A 17,095-nucleotide genomic window follows, 5' to 3' on the forward strand; every position below is an offset into this window, starting at 1 on the left:
GGTACTAAAACTAAACTTTTTCTTGGGAAACGGTACTAAATCCACCCATTCCTCTAAGAAATGGTACTTAAAACCACCCTTTTCCTTAGGAAAGTGTATTAAAATTAACCTGTCCTCATCGAAAGGGTACTAAAAGTTATTATTAAGGGAAACTTAGGCAAGAGTACTAAAATTACCCTTTCCCTTAGGAAAGTCTACCAAAACTATCTTTCTTATGAAAAGGGTACTAAAACCAACCTTTCCGTTAGAAAGGGGTTTTAGTACCTTAAGGAAACATACTAAAACTAAACGTTCTTTAAGGAAAGGTTACTAAAATTATACTTTCCCAAAATAAAGGGTACTAAAACTACCCTGTCCTTAAGTAAAGGGTACAAAAACTACCCTTTCTCTTGAGAAAGGGCATTCAAACCAACCTTTCCCTTAGAAAAGGGTCCTAAAACTAACCTTTTTCTTGGGAAAGGGTACTAAATCCACCCATTCTTCTAAGAAATGATACTAAAACCAACCTTTCCCTTAGGAAAGGGTACGAAAACTACACCTTTTCTTAGGAAAGTGTACTTCAAATACCCTTTCCCTAAAAAAGGGGTATTAAACTTACCTTTTCCCTTAGGAAAGGCTACTAAAACTACCCTCTCTCCAAAGAAAGGGTACAAAAACTACCCATTTCCTTAGGAAAGGGTACTAAAACTACTCTTTCCCTTAGGAGAGGGTACTTAAACCACCCTTTTCCTTAAGAAAGGGTATTAAAGCTAACCTGTCCTCATGGAAAGGGTACTAAAACTTATTTCTCCCTAAGGCAAAAGTACTAAAATTACCCTTTCCCTTAGGACAGTCTACTAAAACTACCTTTCTTATGGGAAGGGTACTAAAACTAACCTTTTTCTTAGGAAAAGGTATTAAAAGTAAAATTATCCGTTCTTCTAGAAAAGGTTACTAAAGGTTAAAAAAAGAGTACTAAAGCAACCGTTTTACCTACCCTTTCCCTAAGGAAAGGTTATTAAAACTACCCATTTTTCAAGAAAAGTGTACTAAAACTATAATTTTCCTTAGGAAAGGGTACTACAACCAAGCTTTCTTTAAGGAAAGTGTACTAAAACTAACCTTTCGGTTAGAAAAAGTATCCTTTCCCTTAAGAGGTACTAAAACTAACCATTCCTTATGGAATATGTACTAAAACTAACCTTTTCTTTTGTAAAGTGTACTAAAACTACTTTTTCCCTTAGGAAAAAGTACTAAAGTTACCCTTTCCCTTAGGAAATGGTACTAAAACTACCCCTTCCCTTTGGAAATGGTACTACAACTACCCTTCTCCTTAGAAAAGGGTACTCAAACTACCCGTACCTTTAGGAAGGGTGCTACAACTACCCTTTCCCTTAGGAAAGGGTACTAAAATTGTCCCTTCCCTTAGGAAAGGGTGCTACAAATACCGTTCGCCTTCTTATGAAAAGGGTACTAAAACTACTCTTTCGCTTAGGAAAGGATATTTAGACTACCCCTTCCCTTAGGAAAGGGTATTTAGACTACCCCTTCCCTTACAAAAGGATACTCTCACTTAGGAAAGGGGATTAAAACCACCCCCACTTTTAGGAAAGGGTACTGCAACTACCATTCTCTAAAACTACCTTTTCTCTTAAGAAACGCCTACTCTAGGGAAAGGGAAAGGGAAAGAAAACTACCCTTTCCCTAAGGAAAAGTACTAAAACTACCAATTCCTTCAGGAAAGTATAGTTTTAGGAAGTAAAGGACACTAAAACTGCACTTACTCTAAATATAGGGTGCTGAAGTTACCCTTTTCCCTGAGGAAATTTTACTAAAATTACTCTTTCCCTAAGAAAACGGTGCTAAACTAACCCTCTCCATAAAGAAATGTTAGTTTTAGGAAAGGCTACTTAAAATACCCCTTTCTTTTGATTTCCTAGAGAAAGTTTGCTAAAAATCCCTTTATAGAATAGAATGATGTTGGCATATTTTCCGTAGTTTTCTGGTGTTTTATAAAAAAATTTGCCGATTTCTCAATGTTTCCCTTAGAAATTTAACAGATTTTCAGTAAGATTTCCTTTGATAACGTTACGGTTTTGCCTATGAATTCTGAATCTGAATTCAGAGATTCCAGCCGAATTCCTTGCGAACTCGGCAAAAATGGTTTAATGGTTAGTATCCACTTACATATTCCTTCAGTTGGTATAACCACTTGCTTTCAGCCTCTGGTTATATAGGTCTCTAAAGCTAATTAATAGAAATAAAACTCCAATCTTTTTGAATTCTTCACATTGCTTTAATTGTTTTGGCTAAAGTTTTTATTATACAAGATTTAGGATAATAAGTTTTTTCTATATATTTTGCTTGGGGCAAAGCTGTAAACAGAAAATCCTTAAAATTTACCACAGATTTCTGTTTTTACAAAACTTTTCCCCTTCACATTTAAATATTTTTTGCGTCCATTCACCCGTTTTTTTTTTTACATATAAAAATCCAGCTGCTGCTTAAATGTTCTTAGTCCAAGCCCTAGATATTATCATTCTCATCGAGCCTGTCCGCTTCGTACTGCTGCTGTTGTGGCTGCTGGCCCATCAGACGATTGGCCTCTTGCATTTGTTGACGTTGGCGATTTTTCTGACGGAATATCTCCTTGCTAGCCTCTTTGATGGCCTCATAGATTTTGGCCTGTGACATGATTTGTTTTTGGACATTTTCCACAGCAGGTTCGGCATTGATGTCTATCAAATCGGAAAGGCCCTCAGACATATAGTCGTTGCTGAATAACATGGCCTTGTCGCCATCGAGATCGCTGCGTTTTATAGCCGGATAGGGAGGATGTGAAGAAGTGCGTTTTTTGCCACACCCTAGGAAAAAAATGGGGAAAACCAATTAGAAAAAATGCCCCTAGCTGAGAGCTTAAACTGGGAACTTTCGAGTCACCTGTGAAAGCATTGCAAAATGGACGCTTCTCATATTTCCATTGTATGATGCCGCTCAATTTGTGCTAAATTCGATTAAGAGAAATTGAAATAACTCAAAATTTTCTACCAAAAGTCAAGAAGGGTGCCTTACATTTTTCATATCCACCTCAGCTTGAGCGATTTGAAGCCACAGATGAACACTCAATAGCCACATAAGTAACACAGGTTTCAAAGTCATCATTGTTGTTTGTTTTTTTTTTATACACTCAAAGAGAATTCAATTTCAAACACTTTGAATATTTTTCCTATGATTAGTAAGCTTTGCTAATAACTCTAAACTTAGGATTTGTTTTCTTTTCCGTTTTAACTGTTGCCTGAATAACGACCGTTCGCCACAACTGCTGCAGCTCGATTGTGTGAAACTCTAAGGCATCAGTGCATCTTATTATTTGTATTTTTGGCCTTTGATTTGGCCCCAACTGGTGGCTAGCATAAAATGTCCAATATTTGACCTTTCATTGACGTGTGTGCCCGCTGTTGCTTTGATTTTTGCCACCGCAGCTTCTGTTGCGTTTGAAGCGCAGCTATTGTTGGAACTCCCGCCGTGAGTGTAAAGTGTTTTGGTGGTCATTTTGGTTGGTGGTAATTGCTTTTTGTGTTTTCTTCTTGTTATTCCTGTTTACTACTCTTCGGTTATTCCCTGGTCCTTCAATTGGCTTAAACAACAATGCTCGTGTTAGTCTCCATCCCCTGCCACTTGCCATGTGAATGCCCTCTAATAGAAAATTTCTTAGCATAGGTCAATATGAAGTTTTCTTTAATTTAAAATATGTTGTTAAAGATAAAAAAATTAGACAAAGAAACATTATATTCAGCCGAGCTGAATTGAAGTTTTCCTGGAGAAAACCATATTCAGCCAGGCTGAATTGAAGTTTTCTTATGGAAAATCATATTCAGCCAGGCTGAATTGAAGTTTTCCTATGGAAAACCATATTCAACCAGGTTGAATTGAAGTTTTCGTATGGAAAACCATATTCAGCGGGGCTGAATTGAAGTTTTCCTATGGAAAACCATATTCAGCGGGGCTGAATTGAAGTTTTCCCATGGAAAACCATATTCAGCCAGTGATGGATTAAAGTTTTCCAATGGAAAACAATACTTATTGAGGCTGAATTGAAGATTTCCTACGGAAAACCATATTCAGCCAGGCTAAATTAAATATTTCCTACGGAAACCCTATTCAGCCAGTCTGAATTGAAGATTTCCTATGGAAAACCATATTCAGCCAAGCTGAATTGACGATTTCCTATGGAATACCATATTCCGCCAGGCTGAATTGAAGTTTTCCTATGGAAAACCATATTCAGCCAATCTGAATTGAAGTTTTCCTATGGATTACCATATTCCGTCAAGCAGAATTGAAGTTTTCCTATGGAACACCATATTCCGTCAGGCTGAACCGAAGTTTTCCAATGGAAAACCATATTCAGCAAGGCTGAGTATACGCTCTCCAATGGAAAACTATATTCAACCAGGCTGAATAGAAGTTTTCCTATGGAATACCATATTCGGCCAGGCTGAATTGAAGTTTTTCTATGGAAAATCATATTCAGCCAGGCTGAATTGAAGTTTTCCTATGGAATACCATATTCCGCCAGGCTGAATTGATGTTTTCCTATGGAATACCATATTCCGCCAGGCTGAACCGAAGTTTTCCAATGGAAAACCATATTCAGCAAGGCTGAGTATACGTTATCCTATGGAAAACTATATTCAGCCAGGCTGAATTGAATATTTCCTACGGAAAACCCTATTCAGCCAGTCTGAATTGAAGATTTCCTATGGAAAACCATATTCAGCCAGGCTGAATTGACGATTTCCTATGGAATACCATATTCCGCCAGGCTGAATTGAAGTTTTCATATGGAAAACCATATTCAGCCAATCTGAATTGAAGTTTTCCTTTGGAATACCATATTCCGCCAGGCTGAATTAAAGGTTTCCTATGGAATACCATATTCAGACAATCTGAATTGAAGTTTACCTATGGAATACCATATTCCGCCAGGCTGAATTGAAGTTTTCCTATGGAATACCATATTCCGCCAGGCTGAACCGAAGTTTTCCAATGGAAAACCATATTCAGCCAGGCTGAGTATACGTTCTCCTATGGAAAACTATATTCAGCCAGGCTGAATAGAAGTTTTCCTATGGAATACTATATTCCACCAAGCTGAATTGAAGTTTTTCTATGGAATACCATATTCCGCCAGGCTGAACCGAAGTTTTCCAATGGAAAACCATATTCAGAAAGGCTGAGTACACGTTATCCTATGGAAAACTTTATTCAGCCAGGCTGAATTGAAGTTTTCCTATGGAAAACCCGATCTGAAAGCTCAGAAGCAGTGAGCCAATTTTTCACATTATACAGAACAGCCATGTAACTCACGAGTAAATCAAGCGGGGAGGCGCCAAGCAATACCTGTGCATCTGTCGAAACAGTCCTACACACAGGCAAGCAAGCCAGCATTGCCGCCCTCTGACAAGAGAGGATTTTCTTACGCCCTAAGACTGTCGCAGCAATTCCGTGCCATACAGGCGCTCCATAAGTTGCGCAAGCAACAAATAGACCACCATATATGGACCGAACAGCGCGACGACTAAGACCCAAATCACTTCTCAGAACACACTTAACTATTCCGGCTACTCCAGTCATCCGATTCAAATGGACCAGTAAACCCATTCTCTCTGAAACAATCACTCCCAGATGTTTTACGAGCGCTACGTTCCTCATGCTAGCTCCACCAGATCGAATCGTGGATGGACGATTCCGCGACAAGATGCCCTTGAGTTACATTGTCACGGTTTTGTCCTCTGCGACGTCAACACCAACACAATCGCTCCATTCATGCACAATGCCTATAGCAAGCACACCGCGAGTTTCCAGATCAAGTCAGGAAACTTCTTCAACCAGGATGAAGAGGTTATCCGCATATGCACCGATGTGAAGGACTCAGCGAGACGTCCCAGAAGGGGATCCATCATATATGTATGGAGCACAGCGTGGCTGCCCTAAGGGGCAGCACCAACCACGCAGCTTCTCTTTCACAGAACTAATTACGCAAGAGAGAAAATTCCCGAAAACATATATCGCCTAATCTCGTGAGTATACTACCCCATGAAAGATAATCAAACGCTCATTTGAAATCGACTAATAAACCAATGACATATTTGGCGCTCGACTCTCTCACACTGTTCTGCACATGGATCTTGGCATCATAAGTGCTCTTTTCCTCCCGAAAGCCGAACTGGTACGGAGAAGTACCTCCCTCGTAGCCCTTTCTAAATCATTTCACCATTATCCTCTCCAATATTTGTACAAGCACGGGGAAGAGACTGATGCCCCGATACGATCTTGGATTGCTCCTTAATCCATCTAGCGTTTTCAGAAGGACTACGACTCGAGCACATTTCCACGTACGAGGGGAGTAGTCTACTACGACACATGGTGTGAGGATCAACTCGACATGGTCAGGTATAGCCTTCCAGATGCTTTTACCCATCTGTCCATGTCAGATGACCTCCCGCTTCTCAGCCGGCAGACACTGTCCACTATCTCGACCCGTTTCAGACTTTAAGGAGGCATGATCATCTCCACACTGGGAGCCTGTTCGTGCTCATCCGCATCGGAAAAGAACTAGCACACTCGTTCCAAGAAGTTAACACATTGTCCCCCCCTCTTAAACCACCCAGGTCACCATGACTAGAACCCTGTTGCCCACCGCGTCGGCACACGCGTTATACCTTGCCCCATGGATCATTTCTGTTGCGCTGCAAAAATCTCCAAAAGTGATCGTCCTTGCTTCTAATCAACAGTTGCTTGGCCTTTTGGAATCGCTTCCTTAGACGCCCGACGTTGCGCTGCATTGTTTCCAGCTCACGGGCCCACCACTTGACCTTACTTGGTTTGCCATTCGACGTCTGCCAAGGAGCGCATCATATACCGCGCTCATCCATTCGTCTACCTTAGCAATTTGTTCATCCGCACCTAGAGCTTCCTGAAGTATATCTCTTCGACTGTTGGGAAACTTTCCCCTAACCGCAATTGCGACGTCATCAGCATTACTCCTTCTTCTTCCAGTGACAATATTATATTGTTAAGAGATATACTCCAAGTAGAGGAGATAATACACCTCCAAGAGGAGTTTCTCTGCTGACCCATCATTTAAGATCCACAGATCCCAAGCGTTCCGTAATGCATCTTTTAGTCAGTAAGCTATTAATAAACTTTTTTACGGTAGAGTTAATGCCTAGAAACTCCAACTCCTTAATGATTGACATCGGTTTCAGATTATTGAAAGCACCTTCAATGTCAAGAAATGCTACCATTGTATATTCTTTGACAGCGAGAGAACTTTCTATATAGCCGACTGGGTCGTGAATGGCTGTTTCATTGGACTTGTCTTTACTATATTCATGCTGCTGCCGCAACAGGCGATTTCCAGGGATCTTTGTTTCTATCAACCTCTCAAGAGTCTGCAGCATAAATGATAGGACGAAAATCTTTCGCCTTCGTGTGGTAAGGTTTTCCTTCGTGTCCCTCCATCCTCCATATGACATGCTGATACAAGCAGAGTATATCTCCTTAAGCCAGGGAACCAGTCTATCAGACACAGCTTGTAATTCAACCGGCGATACATCATCAGAGACTGGCGACTTAAAGGGGTCGTAAGGATTTTCGCTTCATACACAATTTCCCTAATAACCTCCGACGAATGTATGCCAAGGAACCAGTCTATTAGACATAGCTTGTAATCCTACCGGCGATACATCATCAGGGCCTGGAGACTTAAACGAGTCGAAACTTCTTATCGCCCAAAGGATTTTCGACGCAGACACAATGTCCCTCATAACCTCTGACGAATGTTTGCCAAGGAACCAGTCTATAAGACATAGCCTGTAATCCTACCGACGATACATCATCAGGGCCTGGCGACTTAAAGGAGTCGAAACTTCTTATCGCCCAAAGGATTTTCGGCACAGACACAATTTCCCCAATAACCTCCGACGAATGTATGCTAGTGACAACCTCTTCTGGCGCTACGTTGTTCTTTGGATAATTTCCCGGAAAATGTGAATCAACGAGTAGTTCTAGTGTTTCCTCACTAGACATTGTCCATACATTCTCTGACTTCTGAAAATACCCCACCGTAATAGGTCTCGAGGGCAGAATCTTTCTTAGACTAGTTGTATCCATCTGCAGAATTCCACCCAGCCTTTCTCAGCTCACCCTTATATCATCTTAGCTCAGCCTGATAGATGTCCCAATCGTGAGGTGCTCTCGTGGATTTCGTACTCATGCATTCATACCAACCAACTATAAATAAAGAGAGTGTCAAATTACACTAAGCAACAGCCAACATAAGCGAATGCTCAATTGATAGTTAAGCATCCGCAGCATTGTGAAAGTGCACAACCAAGGTGGCCAGCGAACTCTTTTCATTGTCACGGCCGCTAAATACTTTTGCAGACATTGGTACAATTCTTATACACTTTTCGGGAAAATTCAAATTCATTGACCTTATAAAGAAATGAACATCACAAATGCACTAGAAGCATATATTGTACAAAGAACTTAGATGCAAGAAACATTTGGGGGGAACCATCGAATGACGCCGGCAGAGCCGATCTTCAGCATCAGCAGCAATGTGAAAATGCAGAACTAAGGTGGCCAGCGAAGTTTTTTTTATTGTCACGGCCGATAAACACTTTCGCTGACATTGCTACAATTCTTATACACTTTTCGGGAGAATGCAAAGGCATTGACCTTATAAAGAAATAAACTTCATGAATGCTCTAGAAGCATATTTTGTACAAAGGACTTAGATGTAAGAAATATTTGTATGTGTTAGTCATAAGTGTATTGAAAAGATTGATTTTGGGGGAACCATCGAATGACGCCGGCAGAGCCGATCTTCAGCATCAGCAGCAATGTGAAAATGCAGAACCAAGGTGGCCAGCGAAGTTTTTTTATTGTCACGGCCGCTAAGTACTTTCGCTGACATTGCTACAATTCTTATACACTTTTCGGGAGAATGCAAAGGCATTGACCTTATATAGAAATGAACTTCATGAATGCTCTAGAAGCATATTTTGTACAAAGGACTTAGATGTAAGAAATATTTGTATGTGTTAGTCATAAGTGTATTGAAAAGATTGATTTTGGGGAACCATCGAATGACCCCGTCAGAGCCGATCTTCAGCATCAGCAGCAATGTGAAAATGCAGAACCATGGTGGCCAGCGAAGTTTTTTTTATTGTCACGGCCGCTAAACACTTTCACTGACATTGCTACAATTCTTATACACTTTTCGGGAGAATGCAAAGGCATTGATCTTAAAAAGAAATTAACTTCATGAATACTCTAGAAGCATATTTTGTACAAAGAACTTGGATGTAAGAAATATTTGTATGTGTTAGTCATAAGTGTATTGAAAAGATTGATTTTGGGGAACCATCGAATGACGCCGGCAGAGCCGATCTTCAGCATCAGCAGCAATGTGAAAATGCAGAACCAAGGTGGCCAGCGAAGTTTTTTTATTGTCACGGCCGCTAAGTACTTTCGCTGACATTGCTACAATTCTTATACACTTTTCGGGAGAATGCAAAGGCATTGACCTTATATAGAAATGAACTTCATGAATGCTCTAGAAGCATATTTGGTACAAAGAACTTAGATGTAAGAAATATTTGTATGAATTAGTCATAAGTGTATTGAAAAGATTGATTTTGGGGAACCATCGAATGACGCCGTCAGAGCCGATCTTTTAGTATAAATTCGATGGCATTTCTCCAAAATTACACATTCAATAAAATAATGTAATCAGGCAACACAAGTGAGTCATTCAGGGCCTTCGTGATCCGCTTGACCATTATGTCTATATCCTACGCAGTTCCACTTCTCTTTCTTGTCTTGTCTAGAGAGCGCAAGTCTTGACCGATATGGCTGAAATTTTGTACAACAACTTCTCCTATGAATTTCAATATACGTGCCAGATATGGACTGAATTGGTCTATAACCTGATATAGCTCCCATATAAACCGATCACCCGATTTGACTTTTTAAGCCCCTATAGGGCGCAATTTGTATGCAATTTGGCTGAAATTGCACAATGATTTCTACTATGGTCTTCAACATCCTCACCAACTATGGTCGAAATGGGTCCACAATCTGATGTAGCTCCAATAGCATAGCAATTCATATCTATTATCCTTTGTTTGCCTATAAACAGATACCGGGCAAATAACTTGACAAAAGCGATGCATGGTGAAGGTATTTTAAGATTTGACCCGGCCGACCTAATTACGCTTTTATTTTCAAAGATTTACTTCATAGCAATCTTAAAAATATTTTCCCACATAAAGGGGAATCACTTTTTTCCAACATAAAAGGGAATCACTTTTAATAAGAATTTAACAAAAAAAAAAAAATAACAAAAATCCAACAGTTGCTTCATCGAGCTTATCGCTCTTTCTTACTTCCTCCCAAAAATCAACACATAAATTGAATGATTTCAAAGTATTTTTGACTAGTGCTTATTTACACTTCGAACGACTAAGACTTAAAATTGAGTGCAAAATGTTTAAAGCAATTCCTTGGTCTTGGCAGCTGCCACTGGCATTTATTATCTGTTGTAGTGAATTTTATATTCCAACCCATGGTGGGTGGGTGAATGATTTTCACCAGGTCAGTGAGTCTGCGGTATAAAACGCTTTCTTATTCATCAACTTGAAATTTTAGAATGAAACTACTTTGGATGTTATAGAGGCGATGATACGACGTCAAACGCTAATCAACAGTTTAGATGGCATGAAAAAGTCTGTAGAACAATTAAATTTTAGGTATGTTTGTTAAAATTTGGGATTGAGGTATTTTATTGTTAGAATATTCCATTCATATTTCATTACAGATCATATATCGAAGAAAATGATGAGAGAGGTGCGTATGTCAACTCGGAAATTTTAAAGTTGATAAGAGTTTCCACACCTTTAAGTCTCCAGGCCCGGATGATGTATCACCGTTTGAATTACTAGCTGTGATGTTTGATGGACTGGTTCCATGGCTTAGGGAGATATACTCTGCTTGTATCAGCATGTCATATATACCTATGGGATGCAGGGGCACGAAGGTCATATTCATTCCGAAAGCAGGCAAACCTTACCACACAAAGGCGAAAGATTTTCGTCCTATTAGTTTGTCATCCTTTGTTCTAAAGATTCTTGAGAGGTTGATAGAATCATATCTTGGGGCAAAAATTCCTGGAGATCGCCTGTCGCGGCAGCAGCATGCATATAGTAAAGGCAAATCCACTGAAACAGCCCTTCATGGCCTAGTCGGCTACATAGAGGGTTCTTTCGCTGTCAATGAATATGCAATGGTAGCATTTCTTGACATTGAAGGTGCTTTCAATAACGTAACACCGATGTCATTCATGAAGGAGTTGGAGTTTCTAGGCATCAACTCTACCGTAAGAAAGTTTATTAATAACTTACTCACTAAAAGGTGCATTACGGCAGGCTTGGGATCTGTGGATCTAAAAAGATGGGTCAGCACAGGAACACCTCAAGGAGGTGTACTGTCTACTGTACTTTGGAATATAGCCATTAACAATATATTATTGTCTCTGAAAGAAAAAGGTGTAAGAGTGATCGCGTATGACGTAGAAATTGCGATTAGGGGAAAGTTTCCCGGCACTCTAAGAGATATACTTCAGGAAACTCTCAGTGGAACAACGTAGTGGGCTACCGAAAATGGTCTAGGTATAAATCCGAGCAAGACAAAAGAAGTTCTTTTTAGCAGAAGATACAAAATGCCTACAGTGGCACCTGTCTCCTTGTGAGGAGAGAATGTTCCATTTACAGAAGGCGCAATATAACTGGGTGTTTTGTTGGACAGGAAATTGAACCTCAAATTCAACATTTTGGAAAGGGCTAGAAAGGCAAATCTTGCCATATACAACTGCAAGAGAGCCATTGGCAAAAGTTGGGGGTTTAGACCGCGCGTCAAGCATTGGGTATATACTGCAGTTGTCAGACCTATAATGCTATATGGTGTTGTGGTTTGGTGGACGGTGCTTCAGTGGTCCACCTTCTGTTCAATATTCAACACCTGCAATAGAGCCATTGGCAAAAGTTGGGGTTTTAGACCGCGTGTCATGAATTGGGTATATACTGCAGTTGTCAGACCTAAAATGCTATATGGTGTTGTGGTCTGGTGGACGGCGCTTCAAAGTCCACTTACTGCTTAAAACTTAACCGGATCCAAAGGATGGCTTATTTGTGCATCACAGCCGCACTGAGGACGACAACTTCTAATAAATTGAAATTAATTCTACATATAATGCCTACATATAATGGGAGGCCACCGTAGCGCAGAGGTTAGCATGTCCGCCTATGACGCTGAACGCCTGGGTTCGAAACCTGGTGAGACCATCAGAAAAAAATTTTCAGCGGTGGTTTTCCCCTCCTAATGCTGGCAACATTTGTGAGGTCATGTAAAACTTCTCTCCAAAGAGGTGGCGCACTGCTGCACGCCGTTCGGACTCGGCTATAAAAAGGAGGCCCCTTATCATTGAGCTTAAACTTGATTCGGACTACACTCATTGTTATGTGAGAAGTTTGCTCCTGTTCCTTAGTGGCTGGATAAATTGCTGCAACTACTGCCGTGAGGTTAAGGGAGCTTTCTCATTGGTCATGTGGCGGCTACGGACACTGTGTTATCCTTGATACAATATCCGATGTTCGAGGCAGTCTGGGTAACACCCTACCTCAGCCGCTTTTTGGCAAAAAATACTGTTCAACTAGATCTAGAACTGGTCATATCGAAAAGGTTACCCATCCACTGCAGTGTTTATCAAGCGGAGATCCTGAGGACGTCACCTTCTGATAAACTGAATTTAATGCTACATCTTATGCTTCTGGACATTGTGGCTAGAAAAATTGCTGCAACCACTGCCGTGAGGTTAAAGGAGCTTTCTCATTGGTCATGTGGCGGCTACGGACACTGTGTTATCCTTGATACAATATCTGATGTTCAAGGCAGTGTGGATTACACCCTACCTGAGCCGTTTTTTAATAAAATGCACTGTACCACTATTCCTGATAGAACCGATTGGAACTAGGATATCCCTGGTAACAGAAGTTACATAGACTTTTATAGGGACATTTCCAAACTAAACAACCAGGTGGGTTTTGGGCTGTACTCTAAAGATCTAGAACTGATCATATCGAAAAGGTTACCTGACCACTGCAGTGTTTATCAAGCGGAGATCCTTGCAATTAAGGAAGTGGTGGAATGGCTAAGATAGGAGTATAATGTCATTACGACGATTGGCATAAATATCTTCTCAGACAGTCAGGCAGCCATTAAATCCCTGGAGAACGTATTTCTGAACGCAAAAACCGCCCTCGACTGTCGCAGTTCTCTCAACGAGATGGCTGAACAGTTCAAAATTCAACTACTCTGGGTGCCAGGCCACAGAGATATCCCAGGGAATTGTAAAGCGGACGAGCTTGCGAGACTTGGAATTACCCTACACATTCCAGGAATACTGTAATCTATGGGTATGCCTCTAACGACATGTAAGCAAAGTTTTCACGACCATTCCCGAAGGACAACGAATAATAAATGGTCATAAAGAGGGGGCTGTGAGCATTCCAAAACTATGTGTCCTTACCTAGACTTAAAGAGGTCTACTGCTTTGCTGTTACTGGCTAGAACAGACGTCTCAGTCATTGTGTCCGTCATGACTGGTCACTGTCTAATCGGAAAACATGCTGACAAACTGAAGGTTTTTCAGCAATGACTTTTGCAGAAGCTGTGAAGACATCGAAGAAGAAGAGATTATAGAACATCTGCTGAGTATGTGTCCCGCGCTGGCATTCAGAAGGATTTCCACCTTAGGTTCTTATGTCTTTAAGAACCTTTTCTGATTTAGCGGATGTGAACATTCGCGGGTGGTTGGTCTTTTTAAAGCAATCTGGATGGTTCAACGGTAGGAACTAGAAGGCATCTTCCTTCTTCTCTTCCTGTGGTATCGCAATGAACGAAAACGTCCAAGTGAGTCTGATGGCAGACTGCCACTTAAATTGAACTTTACCTAACCACTACCAGACGATCGTTTCGGATATTAATGAGTTTTTGTATCCACCACCGTTAGATGGGGTATACTTATCTAGTAATTTCGTTTGTAACAACTCAAAAGATTGATCTAAGGCCCCACTTAGTATATATATTTTTGATCGTCTAGACATTCTGCGTCGATGTAGCAAATGCAAATTAGCAAATTTTGCCCATTAACATTCCATTAAGGAACAGTGGCAAACTTCTCACATATCAACGAGTGCCGTCCGAGTGAAGTTTAAGCTCAATTATAAGGGGCCTCCTTTTTATAGCCGAGTCCGAACGGCGTGCCGCAGTGCGACACCTCTTTGGAGAGAAGTTTTACATGGCATAGTACCTCACAAATGTTCCCAGCATTAGGAGGGGAAAACCACCGCTGAAAATTTCTGCTGATGGCCTCGCCAGGATTTGAACCCAGGCGTTCAGCGTCATAGGCGGACATGCTAACCTCTGCGCTACGGTGGCCTCCACCGTCGATGTAGCCATGTCCGTCTTTTGAAATCACGATAGCGGTCGAATGCGTAAATTTGCACAGATACTTACTATTGATGTGGGTCGTTGGAGATTGAAAAAGGGCCATATTGGTTCACATTTGGATATAGCTCCGATATAAACCGATCTCCCGATTTGACTTATTGCGCCCCTGGAAGCCGAAAAATTTGTCCTATTTGACTTTAGCTTTACACATAGAGTTCTTTGAGGATTTCCAATAACTGTGCCAAGTTCTGTTCAAATTGGTCTATAACTCATTTAAACCGATCCCTCGATTCGACATATTTAGCCCCTGGAAGCCGCAAATTTCGTCCGATTTCGCTGAAATTTTGCATGTAGTGTTCTGTTATGACTTCCAACATCTGTGTCATGTACGGTCCAAATCGGTCTATAACCTGATATAGCTCCCATAAAACCCAATTTCCCGATTTGACTTCTTGAGCCCCTGGAAGCTAGAAATTTCGTCCGAATTGGCTAAAATTTTGCACATAGTATTCTCCTATGACTTTCAACAACTGTACAAGAACGCTACGAATCGGTCTATAACCTTATGCAGCTCCCATATAAACAGATCGCCCGATTTGACTTCTTGAGCCCTTACAAGCCGCAATTTTTGCCCAATTTGGCTGAAATTTTGCATACCGTGCACTATTACGACTTTTAACAACCTACAACGAGTAAGGTTCAAATCCGTTTACAACCTGATATAGCTCCCAATTCTGATCGCGTTTGGGACAAAATCCATCACTGCGGGTTCGACGACGTTGCCGGTTCAATCTGTATCCGTTACTGCGGATTTGACAACGTTAGCGATTGCATCTTGAATCCGTTACTGCGGGTTCATCATTATTTTATTCGTCTTCGAAATACAGAGATGCTTAAACTGAATCCATTACTGTGGATTCAGCGATTATTTTAGTGTATAGACTTTTGCCTATATCTATGGGTAAATGTGAGCTTACTTGTGTTGATTGCCACCGACGCCATCTCCTCTACTGTGTTTAGCAGCTCGACAAAAGGCACGTAGGCATGAACTGGCTGATTCGTCCGGAGCAGACGAACCCCTCCTGGGGCACTCGTCCGCCCTCTTATTTCCTGGTAGCTCTTCTTGTCCAGGAACCCATGTCAGCGTCATATAATGGACCCGGAGCCTATTCGGGGACTCTAAACAATCCGCGTCCCGTATGCTTTTTGCAAAAGTTAATTGGGATTTTTTACCCTTAAAAGTATTTTAACAAGGTTTACTGTCGAAATTCTTAATCCCTAACAACGTTGTCTACATTTTCGAATATTTTCTTTGTAAATAAATGTTCGTCATGATGTTTTATACTTTTTTCATTGCAGATCCTGAAATGTTTGATATACGCATTGATGCTTTACCCGAAAAATGGTATGTTCAATTAGTTCCCTTGTGATCGTAACCATGAATTGAGTTGCCTAAGCTACCTCAAAGGATTGTACCATTCGGATTTATTCAAACTCGGATATCTCAAACATGTTTCTTGGATCTTTTCTTGAAAACGTTTTTTTTTTTTTATTTTCGCAGTCAAATACTAGGTACCCCCAGAAGTTGTGCCGAAGCAACCGCTTGCACCCAACGCAGTGGCTATTACCACATAAAAATTGATCAGTTTAGTAATGCCTCCTTCCTGGTGCAATGTGATGCTCATACCGAAGGAGGTGGCTGGACGGTAATACAGCGACGTCAAGATGGCTCCGTTGATTTCTATAGACCTTGGGATGATTACAAAGCCGGTTTTGGGGAGGTTGAAGGAGAATTCTTCATTGGTTTGGATAGGCTACATGCTCTGACCAATTACCAGGGTGTGCAGGAGTTGATTATACAAATGGAACATCTCAATGAGACCAATGGCAATAAGGTGACTTCCGCGCAGGCCAAATACGATTCCTTTGCCATTGGTGCAGAATGTGATAAGTACAACTTGAAGAGGATTGGCAAATATTCGGGAACAGCAGGTGATTCCTTGCAAATTCATATTGGATGTAAATTTTCAACCAAAGATCAGGATAATGATAAGCATGCCAGTAAGAATTGTGCAGAGTCGTATTTGGGTGGTTGGTGGTATAATAGTTGCCATTGGAGGTGAGTTATTCCTTATGTGGGTCATTATCCAAATTTCATCCATGTGGTTTTATTTTACAGTAACCTGAATGGACACTATGGCGATGTTAATCATGGCAAAGGAATTAATTGGAGAACTTGGATGGGTCACACTGTCTCCTTGAAATATGTTCAAATGATGATACGACGCCATAGGTGTTAAATGGCTTTATCCCTGGATGCTGTTGGTCTCAAAAATAATAAATTTTAGCTTAAGTCTACAACAAATTCAATAGTCATGTGAAATTATTCGGGAATACAATTTTAAATGGTGGCGCCCAAATAATCAATCTCGATATGTACAGCCAAAGTCTCCAAACCACAGACATAGTCAGCCTAGGCCATCGGCCTTCAGCGGCAAACCAACACGCTCTTTACGAGATTGGAATAATAGAAGGC

At 40.9% G+C, this 17,095-nt stretch overlaps 2 protein-coding genes across 2 annotated transcripts; one reads left to right on the forward strand and one right to left on the reverse strand.

The window, feature by feature from the left end:
• Positions 1–2,259: 2,259 nt before the first annotated feature.
• On the reverse strand, positions 2,260–3,170 carry LOC106089006 (cardioactive peptide). The gene is made up of 3 exons (XM_013254746.2): positions 3,052–3,170; positions 2,920–2,983; positions 2,260–2,843 (listed from the first exon to the last, which is right to left on the reverse strand). Exons 1-3 carry the CDS (start codon positions 3,139–3,141, stop codon positions 2,506–2,508), a joined length of 492 nt encoding a protein of 163 aa, XP_013110200.1. The 5' UTR covers positions 3,142–3,170; the 3' UTR covers positions 2,260–2,505.
• Positions 3,171–10,497: 7,327 nt separating this feature from the next.
• Positions 10,498–16,929, forward strand: LOC106089004 (fibrinogen C domain-containing protein 1). Its single transcript, XM_013254744.2, has 6 exons — positions 10,498–10,647; positions 10,702–10,802; positions 10,871–10,899; positions 15,919–15,964; positions 16,121–16,678; positions 16,739–16,929. The coding sequence occupies exons 1-6, from the start codon at positions 10,540–10,542 to the stop codon at positions 16,857–16,859; spliced, it is 963 nt and encodes a 320-aa protein (XP_013110198.2). The 5' UTR covers positions 10,498–10,539; the 3' UTR covers positions 16,860–16,929.
• Positions 16,930–17,095: the final 166 nt, after the last annotated feature.

This window comes from Stomoxys calcitrans, chromosome 2 (assembly GCF_963082655.1).
Source record: "Stomoxys calcitrans chromosome 2, idStoCalc2.1, whole genome shotgun sequence".
Taxonomy (NCBI): domain Eukaryota; kingdom Metazoa; phylum Arthropoda; class Insecta; order Diptera; family Muscidae; genus Stomoxys; species Stomoxys calcitrans.